This window comes from Lolium rigidum, chromosome 5 (genome assembly GCF_022539505.1).
Source record: "Lolium rigidum isolate FL_2022 chromosome 5, APGP_CSIRO_Lrig_0.1, whole genome shotgun sequence".
In the NCBI taxonomy this organism is placed as follows: Eukaryota; Viridiplantae; Streptophyta; class Magnoliopsida; order Poales; family Poaceae; genus Lolium; species Lolium rigidum.
In genome coordinates this window covers 205,733,647-205,755,838 of record NC_061512.1, presented here as the reverse complement: position 1 = coordinate 205,755,838, position 22,192 = coordinate 205,733,647, and the positions used below count along the sequence as shown (strand labels likewise).

Sequence of the window (22,192 nt, the reverse complement as noted above, 5' to 3'; positions counted from 1 at the left end):
CTTTCCAAGCTTCGTTCTTTGCTTGGCGCCTAGCTCTGCTGTGTAGGGTGTTGCTAGTAAGTTTTTTTTCTCGGAAGTAAAAAGGTACAGGTGAACATCGGTATATCCGGTTTTTGGAAATACCATCAAAAATACAGCCCGAAACAAATTTATAAATTTATCCAGAATTTCCTAAATTCTTTAATTTTTTGAAAATATATGAATTCCGGAAAAATTGTCCGCTATTACACGGGGAAGGCTTAGGTAGGATCAGATTTTAGATGGGATCTATGAGAATTTTTTTTTTGAAAAGAAAAAACATGTTTAAATATTCTAGAAAAAATGACAACACACATGTGTGTTACATATGCAAGGTCAAAAATTTGAAACTTCAAATTTGACATACACTTAGAGAACAAAAAAAAGATAAATTTGAGTGTGAATAGTGTGAAATCCTGTTCAAGAGATCTGTCACTATTCATAGTCGAATTTGTCTTTTTTGTTTCTCCAAATGTAGATCAAATTTTGAGCTGAAATTATTCGGAGTTGTAAACACAACCCATAGGAATGTTATATATTATTTTCAATTTTTTGCATTTTTAAAATATGTTTTCTGTGGATTGATCCTATGATCCCACCTAATAGGCGATCCTATACAAGTCTCTCCCTGTATTACGCTTTGCTGGTGGGAGAAATGCATAGGAGCTCTCGGGTGCTACACACCCCCATATTTGGAAAAAAAATCAAAAAAAGTTAAAAATGTTCGAACTTTTTTTGAAATCAAAGATGGTCAGGTATTGTACTTGTATAAAAATATTTTCCTAGGGAATTACTTTCGTTGTATACTGGGTAAAAAAACAAAATTGAAACTTCCCACGACCAAGTACTATTCGTCATAAATACTTATTTGTTTGCTCTGAAGATCATGGGAATCATTTCTTTTCAAAACATTTTTTTACGAGTACCAAACTTGATCATGCTTGATTTCTAGGAAGGTTCATATTTTTTAGCTTTTTTAAATTACTATATATTTTTTGGGGTGTATGGAGGTGGGTAGCACCCGAGAGCCAAAAGTCCGCGTTATTGCTGGTGGTAACTAGCAAAAACAACCCTGGTTGCCAGGAGCATAAGCAGATGGCTTCATCGCCAATTTGCACTATATGCAATGCTACACTTGGTAGTTGTGGTACTTTTTTCAAAAAAAATGGGGGCATTTACCCGAGCCTGTGCATCGAAGTTTTCGTACCTACAGTAAAATGGAGAAGTATCATCTGGTCACAGTTACCCATGAACGACGAGAAGCAAACCAGGAAGCACGTCCTCTTGCACGATCGGCAGCAACTTTATCGTTAGGCATGTGTGGCTGATCAATGGACGGCCGGAGTATTGTTAGTAGGAGCGTGTTGTTTGGTTTGGCTTATTTCTGACTTTTGGATTTTGACTGCTTTTGGCTTTTGACCAGATATTGTTGAATGGTAATAAAGCCAAGAAAAAAAGCAGCATGAAGAGTACCTATTTAGATGATTTTCTGGATAATAAGTCAAATCCAAAAATCGGAAATTGCATGAATCACAACTACTGGATTCACTTGGCCGCCGATCCATCGCGTCACTGAAGATGGATCTATGATGGGCAGGCATCGACTTAACAGTCTTCTGAGCAAAACCAAACGGAACTAAAACATGATAAACTAACCAGCAAGGCTAACTACTCCAACAATGTGTGGCTATCTGGCTGATTACTCCTCCAAGTGATCTGCGAATTCATGTAAACTCTTGAAGTTTAGTTGACAAAGCTCCAGCTCCGCTAAAGAACTCCATCGATCAGGCACCGGCAATGAACGCGACGACGCGGTCCATGAGCTGCTTCGCATTCTCGCACCCAGGCTTCCCGAGGAAGAACACGTGGCCCTCCCCCTCGGACCCGAGCCACGCCGCGGTGCCGCGCCACCCGCTGCCGGCCACGGCGTCGTGGTACGCGCGGTTCCGCGCGGCGAGCCCGTCCTCCAGCCCCGCGGTCACGAGCATCCTCACGCACCCGAGCTTCTCCAGCGCCGGCGCGCCCTGCGCCAGAGGATTCATCCTGGGGTCGTCGGCGCCGCCCACCGCCCCGGGGCACGCGTAGGACCAGAGCATCCCGGTGACCTTGGACGCGGCCGGGGGCTCACCCTCGACCGCCGTGGTCCCGCTGAACCAAGGGTGCAGCAGTATCGCACCTTCTACTCTTGGGTTGTTGTCGTTGGAGGCCGCCCTCATGAGCATGTCATGCGCGATGTTGGCACCGGCGCTGTCACCGGCCAGGAAGAGCCGGGACAGGTCGCCGTGCTCGGCGATCCAGCCGTCGTGCGCCGACGCCGCCCACCGGAGCGCGGCCCAGGAGTCGTCGTATGCCGCGGGGAGAGGGTGCTCCGGGGCGAGGCGGTAGTCGACGGAGACGGCAAGCACTCCTGCCTCGGCGGCGAGGGCGTTAACATAGTTGTGGTACGCGGCGTCGTCGGCCGACCCGAGGAGGAAGGCCCCGCCGTGGAAGAAGACGAGGACCGGGAGCTTCGTGGGGGAGTGATGATCTGGGAGCTTTGGAAGGTAGAGGCGCACGGAGACGCCGGTGTCGGCGTCGAGGACGACGTCCCTGGAGGTGACGCCGGTGGCCTCGTCCAGGCCAGGAGGCGAGAGGGTAGGCTCGTTGAGGCGGTCCATCCTGCCGCTCTTGTAGATGCGGAATTGCGCTGGAGCCTCTAACAACACCTCGTCGTCCAATTCAGCTTCGGTGGCAGCTGCCTGCACAGCACCATTTTTGTGGGATGTAGAATGGATCATCCATCTCAATTCTGTTGAAATTGTGGCAGATGAGTATAGTTGCTGGAGTGGCCTTCTTCTCCGATCTACAGCCAGCCGCTGCCATGGTTGGGTGGCTGCCCAGACAGAGCAAAAGGTGGCTCCGCCCCTGATGGCCATGGCCATGGAAACGATGTATTGTGCAGGAGTAACAGCTGAAACGATGTATTGTGTAGGAGTAACTCCTTGCGCGCATAATAACTCATATCATGTCCCTTCGGTTTTATCGTAACAGGCAACAGATAAGGAAGCAGATAAGCCTGTTTGTGGCCATAAGGGTGTCCAACAGTCCAAGATCAAATATATGCATGCATGGGAAGCAACCACGTATCGGGGCCCAGCCGGCCAGCCCCAGCCCTATGCATTATTGCTGGAGAAACAGCTGGTACCTTCTTTCTCAACAACAGATGTTCGCGCGTTGTGTGAAGCATGCCAACTATAGTACTTCGTAGTACTAGTTATGTTTCAGAACAGAAGATAACGGTCGATCGACATATACGGAATAGAGATGTCGAAGCCTGGTTCAGAAATGCACCATTTATATTCTTTTTATCGGATGGTATAAGCACCAACCCAAGATCACCCAAGCAAATGTAAGGCATCATAAATACTCCGTAAAATAAAATAAAATAAAATAAACAATGTTCCTTTCTGTACAGCAGAAGAGATGGCTGGTGGTACAAAATTGTTCTATGCAGTGAGACAGTATCCTATTGGACAGATAACCGCTGGAGATGATCCATGAAGACGTCGAAGCTCACATCATCTGTGAATATCACGTCTCCTCCAGATGCAGCAGCATTATCAGAGTTGTACGTAACAGATGGATTGAGCTTTGCCAGTAAAAATCGAGCCTGGTGGTTCAGAGGAAAGTAGATATTTAGCAACAACACATGACAAATAAAAAGAGTTGTAAAATGTACACGCAAAGGTAAGCTGCTTGATCTTAGGTTAGGTACTCGTGCATGTCAAAAAAAAAAAACTTGAGAACATTCACAGATAGAACATGTAAACGCACAAAAACAAATGGCAAATTTTGACCAAGTGTGTAACTGCTCTGCTATAAAAAAAAAAAAACTCCCTTGTGTGTAACAGGATGGACCGCCTCAGAGCTCCCTTATGACCAGACAGAGCATAAGGGTTTTATCGTAACAGGCAACAGATAAGAGTAGTTGGATCTTTTGTAGTTTTTGTGCGGCACCCATGGATCATTTTGGCATGAATTTTTGCAGTTGCACATGTTGCACATCTTTGAATTTTCGGATCCAAAAATAACACACCCTTGCGTGTAATAGTTGCAAAAGAGAGCTCCTAAGACGGATGAAAGCAAGTCCATTGCCCACAGTGCGGCTACGCCAAAACTAACCCAGAAAGACTAGCCATAAGTATTGTGTAAGCCTTCATCTATTCTACTTAGATGGCAGTATGCTACTCTAGCATACTACCACATTTCACACTACTTTGCTTGACTGACATGTGAACATACTAATATCACATGAGTAAAATACTTCCACAGCATTATAAGATTACCACATCTCAGTGGTATGAGATTAACGGTTCATTATTGTACATCCATGTGAAGGGTTTGTAGAAACAGTCCTGCTATTTAGTGTAGCTGCTTCGATTTGAAAGTTATGCCTTTGGTCTAAAACAAGTTAAATATTCAGTTCATCATACTTAACTAGTCTATGAACTATCCTATTCATCTGCAAATAGAACAAAGAAATAAACCAAAAGAACAAAACAATAAAAAAATACCTGAGATCCATGTTGATCACAGACAACCAAACGGGGTACAGGAAACCGCTCCTTGATAATTGTATCAGCTTCCACATGTGGATCTTTTAACAGCTTGGCAAAGACCTGAACATCATGCAGGATTTAGCACTGGAAAGGCCTTTACATTGCAATCTAGATGATATATTCATGACCTGGTTGGCATCAGTAAACCAACATTATTCTGCCCTATCTGACAAAAATTACCTCGTGGCCTTCTTGATCTTGGTAACCCGCATTTCGCCATTGTGCAATGGTCATTCCATGGAAGATAACAACAGTAAAATAAGAATCCAATAAAAGGATCTTGTCAGGAGCAATTGCAGTTACATCCAAGAGAACTGGCATTGGCTCTGATTGAAATGAGTAGGATATAAGTGAAGGCTGAATCATCGCAACTGTATTGCCTACATTTTCCCTCTCCAACATCATCCTAAAATATGCGGTTTCATCAGGGCTATTGTTAAAAACCTGCAAAAAGGTAAGAAATTCAGTATGTGAATAAATTATCTATCTTTGAAGCATTTTTTAATAAAGAAAGTCGAACCCTAAACATGTAAATTTTCTATCTTCGAAGCACTGTTTAATAAAGAAAATCAAACCCTCAACCTGAACAAACTGAGAACGCCTCAAATTAAACATAAACTGGGGAAATATTGATAGACGTGGAGACAAACTGAAGGATGACGGTGTCTCCTTCTGATAGTCTCCAAATTTAGTACATAAACGTATCAAGGCTCGATCAAGCCATCTTATTGGATCGAAATCAGCCTGAAACATGCAGAGAAGATAATGTTTAATAAATATGACAATATAGCTTGAATTCATAGAATTTTAAGGGCTGAATTATTTCCCATAAACTATGTGACATCAAAAGCTGAGCCACTGTGTATAGCTGAACAAATACTACTTCAAAGATCCATCTCAGCAAAGTGCGATATGCATTCAGCTTGTGTGCAAAACAGCAGAAAATGAAGTAATATATTGTGTGTTCACTTGTAAATTATTTATCATGAAATTTATCTTGGAAGTACCTCAGTTTCCATCTTAAAGGAGACCAAGCGTGCCACAACTGCAGCAGCGGTTTCTTGATCAAAGCCATCAACCAGCTCCTGAAACACAAAAAAGTTAATTTAACAAACAAGATTTTTTTTGTTCAAAAGAACAACAAGGGAACAGCAGAAAACATATCAGATTGGAAAGGAACAAGCATGTTCTTGCTTTAACAGTGTTCTTGTTTTACCCGCAAAAAAAAAACTGTGTTCTTGTTCTAGTATGCAACAAGACACATTCAAATGTGTGTGCATGTCTGAAAAAAAAGAACTAGGCTCACTAGAAGAAACGTCACTGTTAATTCCTGATTACCAAAGTGACCAAAGATAGAAACTTGCCTGCACACTAGCAGAACCAGAAGACCATTGTCTGGAGATCGTAGTAACCCGTAATCTCATCTGGCCCTCATGATGCTGATAGCTGAATGTAACACCCTCAAGTCAGCAAGGTAAGTCATTTAAAGCAGAACCAGATGCTTAGGAAAAAACAAAATCAACATGTTCCTTACTAGGTTACATATTGAAAGTAGAGCTGGTTGCTTGTCTGTTGAGCTACTGAATCTGGACCAACTTTTCTCGAGATATCATATACGAAGCAAAGTGATGTTTTCTTGTCAAGACCACACATCTTCCAAGCACTAGTGTTTCCCTGACCAATAACAGTATCTGCAGACAGGGGACTTTTCTGCATATGATAACTGCAGCATTAGAACAGCACAAAACTGCATATTCTTATCGTTCTATAAGCTTATAGCTTACAGATGTTAACATGGCTGTACCTTCTCCAGGGAAGTACAAGGCCCAATAATGCCTTGAATCTTTACGTCTTTTGAGCAGTTAATCTCAAGAATACCACTGTTGAGGCAATTCGAATGTATTAATATCAAATTATAAATCAAAATGACACCATACAAACAATGGATGTAGTAGTATATTGAAAAAATTTAGGTTATTGATGATGCTATTAAAAGCTAAGTCGTTTCAGAAAAACACCCTATATGGTATTATCGATGTTGGCGGAACAATGAGACAAAAGTCTGAGATAAATAATGGGTGCTTAAAGTAGATTTATTATTTGCAAACATGCAAACAGTTTAAGATTGATGTAGTACTCCGTATTATAAATAGTGCCTGGCAGCCAATCACGCCATATTTAGGCATCCATGCGGGTGGCCTTGATGTTCAGAGCAGCTGAGCTATCTTGAAAGCTTTGTGGGCACATGTACAAGATAGTATGAAGTACTAAAAAGAGGAAACCCTCACGCTATGGTGAAAAGAGCTATAGGCAGTAGTTCGTCGAGGGATAAGTGCAATGTGCATTTGAAAAGTTTTAAAAGAAGGCCACTCAGTCCCTATTTCTCATTTCAAATATAATGATTCAAAAAAAATTACAAAACCCGCACTACAACTCAAAGAAAATCGAGCTAGAGAAAAGAATGGTTTACTTGAATGATAATCCAAGGTTGTTGTCTGCTGACTGAAAGATGCGGAGAAGCGAGTCTTTGAAAACAGAGTGACCAAAACTTTCAGCAAGCACAACAATTCCCCCAGTCTTCTCAATTGCAACCTTCATTTCAGCAACACCAACCTGACAACTCAAAACATAAAAGAACTTATCACTTCCGAACAAAATAGCCATGCATCTCTGTCCACACACTAAATAGTGCACACAAATGTGAATTTATGTGGCTCCGTATGGTAGTGTGGTAGCATTTCAAAAGCACATGTTTTCATCCAGTTCTGGATACAACAGTTAGTTGAGAGCATTTCATATCCACAAGAGCAAAATCTTAATAGAATTAGCAAATATTCCTGTAAATAACTAAATGCCATAGTGCAACACAGCAAAACAACCACAGACGGACCCTTCAAAACTCTGCTCCTATTAGGCAACTGTTGGTGCAACTGTGCAGTTTTTTACATCTACATGCAAACAATGTAACAGTACTTGTATTGAGGTCCCTCACTGGCTGTAGGAGCAGCTATGATGATGCTTTACACAAAATGGCCAAAAAAAGAAGGGGGGGTGGGGGTGGCTACTTTCAGCGCAAGCAACTGTTAAAAATACCTACAAATTTCATAGAAACGATACAAATAAGCAATAATCAATGGCTCCATAAATATTAATTCCTACAAGCTACTGCCAGATCAAGGAGAAAAGGGTAAACATTAGGGAAGGCATGCAGCAAACAGCTATCCATAAAAGGGTATGTATGGCCTCATCCTTACCACCCCCCCTCCATTCTCTTTTACTTTTCATTGTGGATATTGATGCTGTCTCAAGTACACAACTTTGATCTAATTATATGTTAACCAATACTACAAATGCAATTATATGGAAGTACTTTTGATGGCAAATCTACTCAATGTCATTTGCGGACAAATTTAAGTATTTATATATATGCTAGTAAAAAATTACAGGTTTGACTGTACTACAGCCAGGACTAGCCCTTGGTGGCATATTTTTATAGAAGAAGAAACTTGAGCGCCACACAGAGTCAAAGACTTGAGCTACGATGAACTGCATACGCACCCGTGCATAGCAACGCTTTGTTCTCAAATTTGATTATATAATATGACAACATTTATACATGAACGGAATGAGTGTGACATAGAGAACAGACCTGGTCGACTGCACATGCAAACAAATCCAGAACATGTCCTTGGTGCACAAGCTGCTTGGCAATCTGATCATAGAACTTAACAGCTTTATCATAAAGTGGAGCCGAGTCTTTATCGAGGTCTTTGTGTGAGCGAATTGGCTCTGACAAGGATTTGGATACAATCTGGAAATTTTGCAAAACAGTCATCATACTACAGAAGAAAGCATACACAGAAATATGTATACAACATACAGTTATTGAGATATATGAAAATCACTAGATGATGTAAGGCTCAAACATAATCAGTGGTGTGTACTGGTATCCTTCAATAGAATATGACATTTTGATGTGCAGAGAGTTGACATAAAACGAATGAAAACATAGATAAACGTGAGTCTGCCTTTCCAAGAAAAGAAACAATATTTCTCATGTGACAAAACAAAGGTGCAATGCTAGAACATGCAAAATTCACTTAATGCTCAAATATAATATGGTAGTGTTTCTCAGCACATTGAGGGCCCTACGAAAAATCCAAAAGGATGGTGCTCTGAGTAATCCCAGTTGCCCATCCAAACAACATGTGAACCAACAACTGTGATAGTGTGAAATATAACCAAATAGCTCAAAACAATCGACAATCATTTATTATTTGGACTTACAGAACCAGGTCCCTCTGTAGACGGGCCACCAATAAATGCCATGATCCTAGCACCTGAGCCAGGGACACAAACGCCCAGGAGACTGGCTGCCACACTTAATGCAGCTCCAGTGCATCTTGATGCACGTTGATCAGCTGGAATATGCCAAGGGTCTTTTTGCAGACCTTCGATAACCTAGACATACAGTAAAATCATATCATGGACTTGCCACATTAAAAGTATGGGATATGAAAAACTATATGAACAGACTGATTTCATATGGGGATGATATTCATTCTTACTGAGTTCAATACAAACTCGCACTCAGAAGCAGGCACCAGGAACCTAGAGATGCTCTCTGATGAAAGACCATCCCTAGTTCCAGCTATCACCCCCGTGGTGGGCTTTTGCTTGCCAGAAAAGAAGCACATTTGATCCAATATTTGTTCCTTGCTGACCTCTTTTGTTCCCTTGAACACATATGACTTTGGCAGCAAGCCAAAACCCAATTCATGCACCTACATGAACCATTATTGAAAAGGTATTACTAAATCAACCATGAATAATGAACGAAAATTTTACGAATAGAGCATTAATGAGTATACACAGAACTATTACCTGTACATATGTCCCAAAAGTAATGAATCCAACAAGGGAATTATCTGGCAATAGCTCGGCAGTCTGCGCCAGAGCAGACTTCAAATAATCAATTTCTTCCTCGATCATGCAAGTATCCACGACAAACATGAAAACTGGAGGCGCCACAGGACCAGTTTCGGCAGCGGATATGTACTCCATAGTGGTATACTGAGGGAAGAGTTCTGGAGGGAGATTATTTTCTGAGATCGAGGAGTAGTGTTGAGGGAATTGATTGCGCTGAAAGCAGAATGTACACTGCCAGATCTTGGAATTATAGTCAACACTGGAGAAGGGGTTGAGGATCGAACGACACATGCGGCAGCGAAGGGGAGAATATGGGACTACTGTCATCTTATCGATTGGCTTAAGAGGAGTATAGATGGCAGAAACAGGGACCACGCAGCTCAAAGCATCCTCCCTTGTGCCCGGAATAACATTCCATGGCATCCTTATCCCATCCACTTCCTCAAGCTGAAAGAACTCCGCCATTTTCAATAGAGCAGTGTTATATGCTAATTATGCCCTCCACGACCACAAGTAAAACGATAGCCAGCCTGCAAATTTCAAATTAATAGCAAGTGAAAACTTGGTGAACATAAGCAAACGAAAGTAGAGAACAGAGACCATGCAAATAGCCGCTAGTAGTTCGATTCAATCTGCTCAAATACTATATCTGATGCAATAGTTGTTCACATCAAAATTAAAAGGTTGCACTATCCTAGCAATCCGATTACACCAAGACCAAGGTGCTGGTACATTGCAAAAATCTCAGTACACGGTGAGCTAATATAACCAACGTTTCAGCCTGATCATACAGGTTTGAAAATCAAGCTGAATAATAGCAATTCTCAATCTCCAGCTTCCCCGACAATTGGAGTGGTTCACAGCATCAATAACTCACAAATAGCCCAAAACTCTGAATGACTGCATCGGCGTCAGTGTGCATAGATCAGAAGTGGGTCTTCTAACAGAGAAAACGCAGGCATCGATTAGCCTACATTGCGCTTTGCGCCACAAACTAGCGAAGTAGGGAGGGGTCGATTTCGATTTACTCTACGATGAAACCACCGTAATAAAATATCCGAAATCGGAATTGCTTCCGGGCAACCCGCCCCACCCACCGAACACCGAAATTTCCCGCAGCTAACCACGGCGGACCCTAGATCTCCCCCAAAAACATCGCCGTCGAAGGAAAAAACGTAGAAGCTGCAGGCAGATGTGGCGATTACGAGAAGCGACGAGGCGGCTCACCTGCGAATACCGCCGGGCCGCGCCGCGGGAAGCTGGCGGGCGGTGGCCTCCTAGATCCGGCCGCACCGGTGCCGGCGTCGGCGTCGCCGGAGCTGGGGGAGGCGGCGATCGACGCGGGCGGCACGGTGGAGCCCGCGACTCGATCGGGATTCAGGAGAGGATTCACTCTGGCAGTCGGGGGACAAGACGAGAGGGGTGAGTTGGCGCTGGAATAACGTGTGCGGGTGGGGCCCGATGGTAGGCGATGGACGGCTTGGATGCGCGCGGCTAGACGAGAGGGCGGATCGGACGGCTCGTATGAGGTTTGCTCGCGTGGCCTGGTCTACCGGTTTTCTAGACAGCGCCGGGTATCTTCTCATCAATGGCAAATTAATTCTGATTCGTCTTCTCAGACAACCTGAATCGATCTAATTTTAGGACTACATCCGCCGGAGATTCACTTTGCGTGCATATGCTTCTGACACCTGAAAAATATTTTGAAATATTAGAACTATTGTGAACAAAAAAATTCACCTACATTTCTACATTCTGCTACACATTAAATTTTGTGGAAAACTGACATTTTTAAAAGTCTTGTATAAATAACAAAGCTGAAGATATATACCTTGAAGAACTTTTTGTAGCGGCAATTTTTTCCGTTTTACACACGACCGACATAAAATATATTGATTATCGTGAAACCACTTTGCAACCACATAGAACGTCGAGATGTATGCACGACACTTTTTGACATAATTTTGACATATTGAAATTTGTTAAAATTTTGTTTCAAAAAACCCGGCATGTCCCTCCATCCGCTCTTGTGATAAGGATTTTCAATATCGGACACCTGGCTTTCCCTCCCCTCGGACTGACACTCATGTGCGGGGAGGGGAAGGTAGGAGACTCCTCTGGTGTGGAGTATAAATAGAATTACAACATGTTTTGTCGGGTGGAATAACTGAAGGTGGGAAATGGGAGTTTGAGGCATAAATAAAATCGACAAATAAGTTGGTAGGGTTAGAATATGATGTGGCATCGCTCGTGTGATGGTTTCTAGTTAGGTGGTACAACAATAAAAGGTTCCAACACAAGCTCTTAAACATGCGGGAAAAGAATAAATAAGCAGTATCAAGTGGTGGAGAATCAATATGTTGATTATGCAACCATTTCCTGCTAAGTAAAATTTTCATTGGCTGCTCGCTCCACATGAAAACATGTTCTGATGGAGAGCTCCTTATGCTCTGACCGCTTCAAGTGACACCAAATGCGTAAACGGTGTGTGCACACGTAGATAATTTGTAACGTAGAAGGAGATTTGTTTTACCAAACACATCATCATTATTGCAAAGCCACACTGCTCAAGGTTCAATGTTCAACAAGGATATACTTTTTAAACTTTCATGAGATTCTCCGCGGCCAATTGTCAAGGATTTTTGCAATTGGCGAGTGTAAGATTATTGTGGCCTATGTAATTGATATGTCTATTAGGACAATAGCAGATTGCTTTAGCACAAACTTGCTAGGTGTGCATTTTAAGACCAAGGGTCAAAGCGCGAGCGTTGTTTGCAGTTGGAGAGCCAAGAGGCGAAATGATCAAGCCACCATCCAAGAACACCCTTCCCAAGATGAAGGATGGGTATAAATAGTGGTCATATTTCAGAGTGAGCACTAATTATGGTCATTTGTTTCATCATACAAGTGTTATTGTCAGAAACGTGACTAACTCTTCGTTGCATCACAGGGTTGTATTGGGGCTATCGATGGTACTCATGCGACAGTAAAGGCTGACCAAAGAACATTCTTCAACGTTCATGGGGAGGAAGCACTACACCAGCCAAATGTGCTAGCAGATGTGGATTTCGATCTGAAGTTCACCTATGTGCTAGCTGGTTGGGAACGTTTTGCTCATGTTGCAAGCATCCTAGCTGGCAGCTTGTCTAGGCTCGTTGGGTTGAAAATTTCTGCAGGTAAGTTCTACCTAGGGAATGTTGGATATGCATGTCAGCCTAGGATTCTACCCCCTTTAAAAATAAGGTACAATCTCAACGACTCAAGTGCAAGGAACAACCCCAGATTGCCAAAGAGTTGTTCAATCTGAGACACTCAAGCCTTTGAGTCACCATCTAGAGGGGTTTTGCTTCTTTGAAGAATAGGTTTAAGGGCTTTGACCAGAAATCCATCCACACTTACGAGGCTCAAGGCAAGCTAGTTTTCTTGCTGCATTATTCACAGCTGGATCTTAACTTGGGGTGAAGATGACTACTTCCCACAAACGGTTGTGCCTGATGAAGTTGAGACCGACCGTAGCATGGAGCAAGGCGACAATAAAGATTGGAAGAACAAGAGGCTAGACTAGAGAAATGCAATGTGGCAGGACTAAGGTAACACCACCAAGAAGAAGAAGAAGAAACTTCCCTATGAGTCTATGACCCCCCTTTGTTGAGCTCCCTTATGATTATGAGTACCTAGGGACCATGATTATGAATTGTTATTCGTAGTAGCTAGGAACTATGCTTATGAACTATCATTCATAATAGCTAGGGATTCTGCTTATGAACTGATGAACCATGTGTGTGTGATGCTGGTGATAGTATGGTAAGTTCACCAGTAGAGAGAAGAGGTGACCACAAACGTTGCATGGATTTATTTTAAAGAACATCGTAAGTTTTATTGTATATAAATGTTCAAGTGAATGTAAAGTTTATCCGGATGGTCATTCATCCAAATATGACGCCCAACCTCAAGGGTGGTCGCCATTCTAACTAGTCTATGTGCTTTCACATTCGCTTCACGCCGTTCATGTCCATAGACCGAAAACTGAAACTTCGATTTGTACTGGAAGATGTTCCGCATAATCATACCATTCTTGTTATCAAAACTTTTTGAGTTGATCTCACGAAACACCGACAGCCAATCCAATGCAATTGCAAGCTTCCGAATGTGTAGATCGTCAGCTAGATCAAGTGCTTCTCTACATGCGTATGCCTCCAGAATTACTGGGTTCATAACACCATCAAAGTCAATGGTTGATTTTCCACAAAAAAAAACTTGATCATTCCGACTGACAACCCCAACTACACCTTTTGTTGTCGACATTGCCATCAACATTCAGTTTCATGTATCCTACTAGAGGGCTAATCCAAACTGAACAGACTGGTTGGATCGAAGCTTTGCATTGGCTCAAGGAGTCCATTCAAGTTTCAGCAAGATATCTTGTAATGAACATATGAGTAGAAGGAGAGCTTTGGAACTCCTCCTCGTGTATAGATCTCATTCGAGCCCACCAGATGACCTAAAGAGTGATCATTTGGTACCAAACATCTAAGTTGCATCGCCAAGGCCATTTGGGCTAGGCTGCAGTCAACCAATCACCGGAAGCGTTTTGGTCCTAGTGATGCAACCTAGCCTACCAATGGCCTCGAACGGGCTAACACCTATAGAGCCTCTCCCCATTGAGACCCAAAACTGGTCCACCTTACCAAACACTCTAATTGATTTACCAAAGCCGAATATCACAATTAGCGTACTTTCCTTTTCTTCTATTTGATGAAGGTGCCTCAAATAGCATTGTTAAGTGGGTATAAATTAATTTGAGGACCTCACTATTAGCTACAGACTGCACACATGCATGTCAGCTATCAACCATAAGCGATCCACAGCCGCTAACTCCTACATGTCGCGGCAGCTTTAAAGCGAGAGCAGCTTTCTTGATTGTGAATTGCATGAGGTCAAATGAATCTTCAGGGTCTGAAGTCTGAACCCTGAACACAAGTACCCGGCTACCAGGAGTACAGGACTACATTCAACACATGGCGAGCTAGCACTATCTGAAATTAAGATATCGGTGGCCTTTCCATCCCCGAAGTCAAGACTTCGTTTTCCATCTGTATATATATAGTATATTATACTATCGAAAAAATCTGTATATACTATATAGGAATAGGAGCTTTGGTAAGGTCGCTAATCATCGAAGAGAAAGTGGTTTATTGGAAGCCTCAAATTAAAGGAATCGTCTCATATTCGGTGTAGTTTATCATATATCTTATGAAAGCCAATCTCGATCTACAGCAAGTGCTATACTCCACTAGTATTGCTACACTTGGGTCCTCAGTTCATTCAGTGTAATAACCCATCCTACATGTTGATTGCCAGCAAAAGTAGAAGAAATTTGTCTTGAAATGATAATTTTCTTCTTCCCATTGCAGAGCTCGCATTGACTGAAGACTGGTAGAGAGTCCTGACTTGCAATCAAAGATGTGGCAGTGATCTCTCCTGCGCATCATATGCACAGTCCCACACATCATCTGGGCCTCTGAATCCTGACACTCCGATCAGCACAGAATCGGCCCCCCACCGGATCAGAATTTTCAGATATCATAGCATAGCCGTAGGCTGCAGCAGCATTGTCGACAGTGTCGAGACTCGAGCGGAGTGGAGCAGCGGAGTGCTCGGCCGGTCCCTCCCAGCTACGACTCCGCAGATGCCAATGCTTTGGCATCCAGTTTTCTTTCTTTTGCCTTTGGTCATGTCATGTCATTTGACAAAGTCGTCGAGTAAAGTTAGCCAACCGTGCGTGCGCTCACTGCTTCACTTTGGTTACGCCTTTGCAATTTGTGGTGCGAAATTCTGTCTTTACCTCATACAAATGGGACAGACAACTGTTTGGAGGGAAAGTTGTTTTTCAGAAGAGAACGAGCGAAGGAAAAATAACAATTATTTGTGATGTAGTAAAACATAGCTAAATCATGCGCGATTGATGCAGCTCTGGGAATCTGAAAGTACATGTGAGTTATTGATGATCAGATCACGGTCATAACCGGACACCTGGAAATTAAGTGCACATTTTTCCGAAAGAGACGATCGACGAGATTGGAGGAAGATCACTGTGAAATCATCTCCCACATGACACAGCAAGGTGAGCTATACCTCCAAACCTGCCAACATCGTCACACCTCAGCGCGCCGTGCCCTGCTGCTAAGACGGACGGTTCACGTCATCAAGGTTCTTCCTGGCTAACGGCGACGCCGGTAAACTCGTTGCGACCTTGCAGCTGTAAGCCCGGGCCGGGCTCGCGGCGAGCAGGTTGCCCATGCTGCTCTGCTTGCGCCACTTCCACGAATCGGCGGGCGTGCTGGGCAGCGGGGGCACGGCGGGGCGGCGGCACAGCCCGAACGGCCACCCCTCGCAGTCCCGGAAGCCCTCCCACGTCGCCGCCGGGTCCAGGTCCACCGACGACGCAACGGTTGCCGCCCGGCTCGTGCTGCGCGTGAAGAAGCTCTTCACCGAGAAGAACGCCTCGCTCTCCACGTCGTCGGCGTCGCCGCGGCCGTCGTCGCTTGCCGCCTCCTTATCCTTCTCGTCCTTCTCTATGCTGGAGCTGGAGACCTTCTCGAGAACGCTCCTGGGGCTGGGCTCGAGCTGAGTGAAGGACCAGACGAAGGTGCTCGACAGAGTCGGGGACTCCACGCTGCACCTCGACTCCTTCCTCCTCAGCTGCCGGTTCCTCATCTCGTTCAGTATCACCTGCACCATCGATCGGGTCCATCAACGATTCAACGCAAGAACACGCACGCACCATGCTCAATCTCCCCTAGCTCGGATGAAGAACTTAGTTAATCGATCAGAGCAGTCGCCGCTTACCTGCTTGGTGTCGAGGGCGTCATCAAGGTCCTCGTCGTCGCTGTCGTCGCCGGAGCTCCACCCGGCGCCACGCATCCTCCCGACGCAGGGGACATGGCAGTGCGCGTAGGTCTCCCGGACGAGGCAGGAGAGGGACTTGCAGTGGTTAGTGGCCGGGAGCTTGGGGTGGTACTCATGCGCCAGGCAAGGCATCGCTCCGGCTCAACTGCAAGCGACGCTCACGCGATCGGTGATCGGTGCCTGTGATCTCTGGCGAGCTGTGCGTATAAATGGGATCTTGTCGCTGTGGGCGGCGAATGGGTTTTCGGCTGAGGAGGATGTGGACGCGCATGACAGGTGCCCTGCAGCTTAAAGCGGAGGGGCGTAGCTCTCGAGTGTATGGGAGTCCGTATGGCTAGAGTTTATAATCCTTTGGGTTCAAGGCTAAGTAAGTTATATTCGAGCTCGACAGTGTACTGAATATTGCGGCGTCGATTTGACTGAATTCCCCCCTTCTTCTCTTTGCTAAGTGTTTAATCAGTCAGTGGCTCCATGCTCAGTCCATTTGCATCGTCAATTTGTCATCAGTTAACACTAGATAAAAAGAGCGTCGACAACAGCACATACTACTACAACCACAAGTCCACAACTGCAACGACTAACAGCTTGTTGTTTAATCAATCCCCAGGAGGTTCCTTGATCCGAGGTACCAAACAAACCGGTATGCTTTTACGGTGAGACGTCGCCGTTGGATAAACCGGCGGCCTTTGACTACACGCGGCCGCGCGCGCGTGGGTTTTCAGTTGCCGCGGCAGCGTCAGATCATGCGCTCGCCGGTGCCGTGGCCGTCGATCGTGGCCGCGCGCTCTTCTCTTGAAGCAAACGCTAGAACCGACCTCGCACCCACTCGACGCCAAGTGTGAGATCGAGGCGAAAACCCAACGGCCCCGGCAGCATACGAGCTCCACCGGTCTTCAGCGATGGTGATCAGCTGGTGAGGTCACGAAGCACCCAGAGCTAAGCATCCAACTTGCATGAAACCTTCTCGCACAAGACCGAAGCGGAAATTGATTCGGAAACAGAACTTTCTCTTGAAAAGGGTAAAATGTTTTCTCCCTTTTTGCAAGAGAGCATTGCTGCTGGTGGTTCGACGTAGCTTTCAGGAGCGCCGGGGGAATCAAGGATCGAGATGTGCAGAGATCAATTTTTCCCGTCCCGGTGTATCAAGGATCTTTCTGTGTGGTGGGAACGAGATCATGAAAACGAAGTGTGCTTCCGTTTGTGTAGTAGCGATCGGTACGAAGAGACGGTTGAAGATTGTGTGGCACTATTATGGTCGTCTCTGCAGTGCTCTATGTCTGTATTCATGCAATCTACTTTTCCACAAATTTAATATCTAGAGTTTCATGCTTAAGGTACGGCAGCCAACAATACGGCTGTGTTTGGTAGCTCGCATCCCCTCTAAACATACCCGTGGAAACCGAAAACCACGGGATTTGAATCGGCAGTTTTTTCAGGGGGGCACGCCGCCGGGGTGCGAAAAGCGATAATGTTGTGTGCGGAAACTCGGCGTGAGATGACAGGAGACCGTGAAATCCTAATGGCGTTTCACTGAAAAGTTGGGGGTCATCTACTGATGAGGGATGACCTCGGAAATGTCCATGGTTATGGACTTATGTTTCTGCGAAAGAGGCGGCGAGGATAATCCAGGAGCGAGAGTGGCACACGACGTACCCAGGTTCACGTTCCTTGGTGGACAATCACTATGTCATGCGAGCAATCTAGTATATGATCATAGTTGTGTTACAGGGAGTCACCGTAGGCGGAAGGAGTTGTGTATGTCTTGCATAGCTTTATATATGCAACCAGATTAGGATTTACAAGATTTATTCTAGAGTACTCCAAGTCGATATTACGTGCAGGTCTAGCTTGTCTAGTCGTCGTGCTGGGCCACCTCCATAATGAGCCAAACCAGGTAGCCTAATCGGCGGCTGCCCGATGGATATGACTATATCATTAGCCTCGAGAGACTCGAGTGAAGTCTCCAAACCTTGATTCATTTACATGCAAGACAAAATCAAAGTTTTGTTCGAATGAACAATTCATTAGCTTGATAGATATTTCATCATATGGATATTGGTATAACTGAGTCTGGTGCATTCGAGGGATCAACAACCAATTAATTGCTCTTGGGAAAAAGCATCGTGAACCTACTCAAACTCAAGTCCCTGGACTCGAATCTGGCATATGCTGGCGTAATCAGCTCGGGCCACGGAGGTCTTTTCAAGTTCTGAATTTCAGTTTTGTACTTTGGGCATTGTTCAAAAAATCGGCCAAGATACCGATTTATCGCCCGATTTATCGTGAATCGGGTGGTAGCCGATAAGATTTCACCATATGGGCTAATTTATCGCTGCACCGATATATCGGCCGATTTTCTGTCTGGGAGCCGATATTTCGTCTGATTTTCACTCTGGTGACCGATATTTTGGCCGGTTGTCAATGAACTTTCGCTGAAATTCGGTATGGATGTCGATATTTTCGTCCTATGGTCTTGTAGAATTGTGCATTAGCTCAAATTTTCCATTTTTATTGATTCAAATGCAAATAATCAAGGTAATTCTTCTACTCAATACTCCAATATTGTTTTTACATACCATATTATAGAAAATTTAGTGCTAGAAATTAGGATTTACAAAAAAAATAAGCCGATAAATGGGCGATCGATAAAATCGATTAATCGGCTGATAAGCGATTAATCTCCATTTTGAGGCTGACCGATAAGTTAAGATTAACGATTTCTTGAACATTTGTCTTGTATAAATGTGGAATTAAACTATTGTTTATTTTACAAGCACAAAAACCTAAATATGCTAGGCTCAACTAAGTGCAACAATAATAACTCAAGCTAAGCAAGATAAGCACAAAGATAAGTAACACAAGTGATAGCAATATATATAAGTACCTCAAGCACGGTGACTATCACAAGCTCGGGTATAGAGATAACCGAGGTACACGGAGACGAAGATGTATTCCTGTGTTACAGGTGAGGTACGTCACGTTGGAGAGATGCGAGCTACCACAAAGGTATCCCGAATGCCACGAAATCGCACCTTCTTCTCCAAGACAATTCCACGAAGGACAAATGCCTTTCCCTTATGGCTAGCTTTTCCTGCACTCTGGAGATGGCAAGCTCCACGAAGGAGAAGCCCGGGTCTCTTCACATTCTTCCACGAAGAGGTCACCGGAACACCAACCGCCAAGCCAACTAGAAGGTAAACCCTCCAAGAGTAACAATCTCACGGTCTCTCACTCGAACAAATCGTAATGGAGAGCTCAACACTTATGCAAGGATGCAAAAGCAAGAACACCAAGTGTGCTCAAATCTTTCACACTCAAATCCCACCAAAGCAACAAATGCTATGGGAAAACTAGAGAGGAAGAACAATGGAGGAAATCAACAAATGACTCCAAGATCTAGACCCCAAGAGTTCCCCTCACTTAGAGGAGAAATTGATTGGTGGAGTTGTAGGTCTAGATCTCCTCTTTCAAATCCCTCAAGAATATATGCAAGAATCATAGGAGGGATGGAGAAAAAGCAAGCTTTTGAGGTTCAACAATGGAGTAGGAGAGAGAAAGCAAGTGTAATGGTTGACCTTACCTCCTCAAGGAGGAAGAAAGGCTATTTATAAACCAAGGGGAAAACTAGCCGTCTGGGGAATTCCTGCGACCCAAACCGGACATATTTCATTGGGAGGGGGTATATAAGACCCCCCTCTTCCTCCTTGGGATGGTTGCTTCTCCTAGTCTCTCTCTACTCCATTGTTGACTTGAGAAGCTTCCTCTCCCTATAATCCCTCTATGGTTCTTGCACCTATTTGAGGGAAAAGAGAGAGGAGATCTAGATCTACATCTTGACCAATCGAATCCGTCTCTTTGTGAGGGGAATCCACTAGATCTAGATCTTAGAGAAATTTGGTGTTCCTCCTCTTATTTGTTTTTCCTCTCTTATTCCCCCAATAGTTTTTGTAGCTTTGTTGGAATTTGAGAGAGAAGGACTTGAGCATCTTAGTGGTGTTCTTTCCATTGCATTTAGTGCATTGGTTTGAGTTCTCCACGGTGATTCGGGGAAGTGAAAGCAAGAAAGTTGTTACTCTTGGGTTCTTGGAACCCTAGACGGTTTTGAGGCCTTTGTGGCGATTTGTTGGGAGCCTCCAATTAAGTTGTGGATGTGTGCCCCAAGCTTTGTGTAAAGCCCGGTTTCCGCCTCAAAGGAAATCCCTTAGTGGAACCGTTACCTAGGCCTTTGTGGCAAGGATCACCGGAGAATAAGGTGAGGCCTTGGTGGCGCTCGGTGTGTGATGCGACTACCGCATCTTGGGGTGAGGCCTTCGAGCAACCACACCTCAAGGTAAGGCCTCTGGGGGCGTTCGGGAGCACTAAGCCACCGCACCTCTCCAACGAAGATTAGCACTTGCAAGAGTGTGAACGTACTTCAGGATAAATCATGGTCTCCCATGTGCCTCGGTTATCTCTATACCCGAGCTATTTTCGTATACACTTTACTTTGTGATAGCCATTGTGCTTGTATTTATACATCTTGCTATCACATAGTTGCTTGTATTGCTTAGCATAAGTTGTTGGTGTACATAGGTGAACCATAGTATATAGGCTTTGGGCTTAACAAAGTAAACGATAATTTTATTCCGCATTTGTTAAGCCCATCTCTTAAAAGTTTTAAACCGCTTATTCACCCCCTCTAGGCGACATCTATGTCCTTTCAGATATGATCAAGCCACAAACTGGTCGCACATCTCCCAACATCAGGAATAGCTACAAATGGTGGCGATATTTCAGGGTGGGCACTAATTCTCTAATGTATTTTCATCAAACGACTACTATGGTCATAAACATGACCCTATTTTCATTCTTTGATAGGATTGTATTGGTGCAATCGATGGTACTTATGTGATAGCAATGGTGTCATCAGCTTAGTCTTCAACATACATCGGAAGGTAACAACCAGAATGTGCTGGCTAATGTGGATTTCGATCTGAAGTACATATGTGTTAGTTGGTTGGGAACGATCAGCTCATGAAGCAAGCATTTTTAACCACAACTTGTCCAGGGCTAGTGGGTTAAACACCCCTGATGGTAAGTTATACCTATAAGATATTGGATATGTATGCCGACCTGAGATTCTAACACATTTTGACACCCTTTGGTGAACTTGTTGCGGTCAGAAACCCACCGGCGAGCAGCGATGGGCAACACAGTAGAGCCGGGAGGCTCCCAGGACTGCGGCTGGCCCTCGTTCTACCGTGAATCCTGTCCATCTGATTTCATGCAGCAACAGAATGGTCCTGACCCTGTAGATGATGACGGCTCCCCTTTCAGATTCCTTCCAGCAGCTCTGGTGGTTTTCTTCTGCAACAACTCATCGCCTTTGAAGAAGGTTATGATGCAGGGCCAGCCGATGACACCCCAATCGGCTTCCAAAAACAGAGTGTCTACCAGGTCAGCTGCCCCTCGAGCCTCAGTCAAGGCGAGAACAGCGGTGAGGACACACAGTTCAGTCGAAGAGACCCGAGCTCGAGCAATTCTGAGAAAACCACCACGCAGAGCCAGCCAGACTTGCCACCGTCGGCTTCCAAGAAAAGGTCAGCCACTCTGGTCCTAGCAATTTCTACGAGTGTAGTTGAGAAGGTGGCCAACTTGGCCAAGCCGACAGTAGACACACCAGAGCCGATCACCTCTTCTTCCGTTGAAAGCCGATATTGCAGACGAAACACCAACGGCTTAATGAGAAAAAGGCTGCC

General features: G+C 44.5%; 3 protein-coding genes across 3 annotated transcripts; all 3 read right to left on the bottom strand.

The window, feature by feature from the left end:
- Window positions 1-1,488: 1,488 nt before the first annotated feature.
- LOC124652833 (probable carboxylesterase 12) lies at window positions 1,489-3,031 on the bottom strand. Its single transcript, XM_047191876.1, has one exon. It carries the CDS (start codon window positions 2,937-2,939, stop codon window positions 1,803-1,805), a length of 1,137 nt encoding a protein of 378 aa, XP_047047832.1. The 5' UTR covers window positions 2,940-3,031; the 3' UTR covers window positions 1,489-1,802.
- A 304-nt stretch (window positions 3,032-3,335) lies between these two features.
- Window positions 3,336-10,839, bottom strand: LOC124652093 (protein transport protein SEC23-like). Its single transcript, XM_047191118.1, has 14 exons — window positions 10,773-10,839; window positions 9,501-10,075; window positions 9,185-9,400; window positions 8,904-9,077; window positions 8,266-8,427; window positions 7,087-7,229; window positions 6,421-6,496; window positions 6,151-6,326; window positions 5,981-6,062; window positions 5,624-5,701; window positions 5,199-5,360; window positions 4,797-5,060; window positions 4,572-4,676; window positions 3,336-3,667 (listed from the first exon to the last, which is right to left on the bottom strand). Exons 2-14 carry the CDS (start codon window positions 10,008-10,010, stop codon window positions 3,524-3,526), a joined length of 2,292 nt encoding a protein of 763 aa, XP_047047074.1. The 5' UTR covers window positions 10,011-10,075; window positions 10,773-10,839; the 3' UTR covers window positions 3,336-3,523.
- A 4,608-nt stretch (window positions 10,840-15,447) lies between these two features.
- Window positions 15,448-16,617, bottom strand: LOC124657167. Its single transcript, XM_047195765.1, has 2 exons — window positions 16,395-16,617; window positions 15,448-16,277 (listed from the first exon to the last, which is right to left on the bottom strand). Exons 1-2 carry the CDS (start codon window positions 16,584-16,586, stop codon window positions 15,729-15,731), a joined length of 741 nt encoding a protein of 246 aa, XP_047051721.1. The 5' UTR covers window positions 16,587-16,617; the 3' UTR covers window positions 15,448-15,728.
- Between the last annotated feature and the right edge of the window lie 5,575 nt (window positions 16,618-22,192).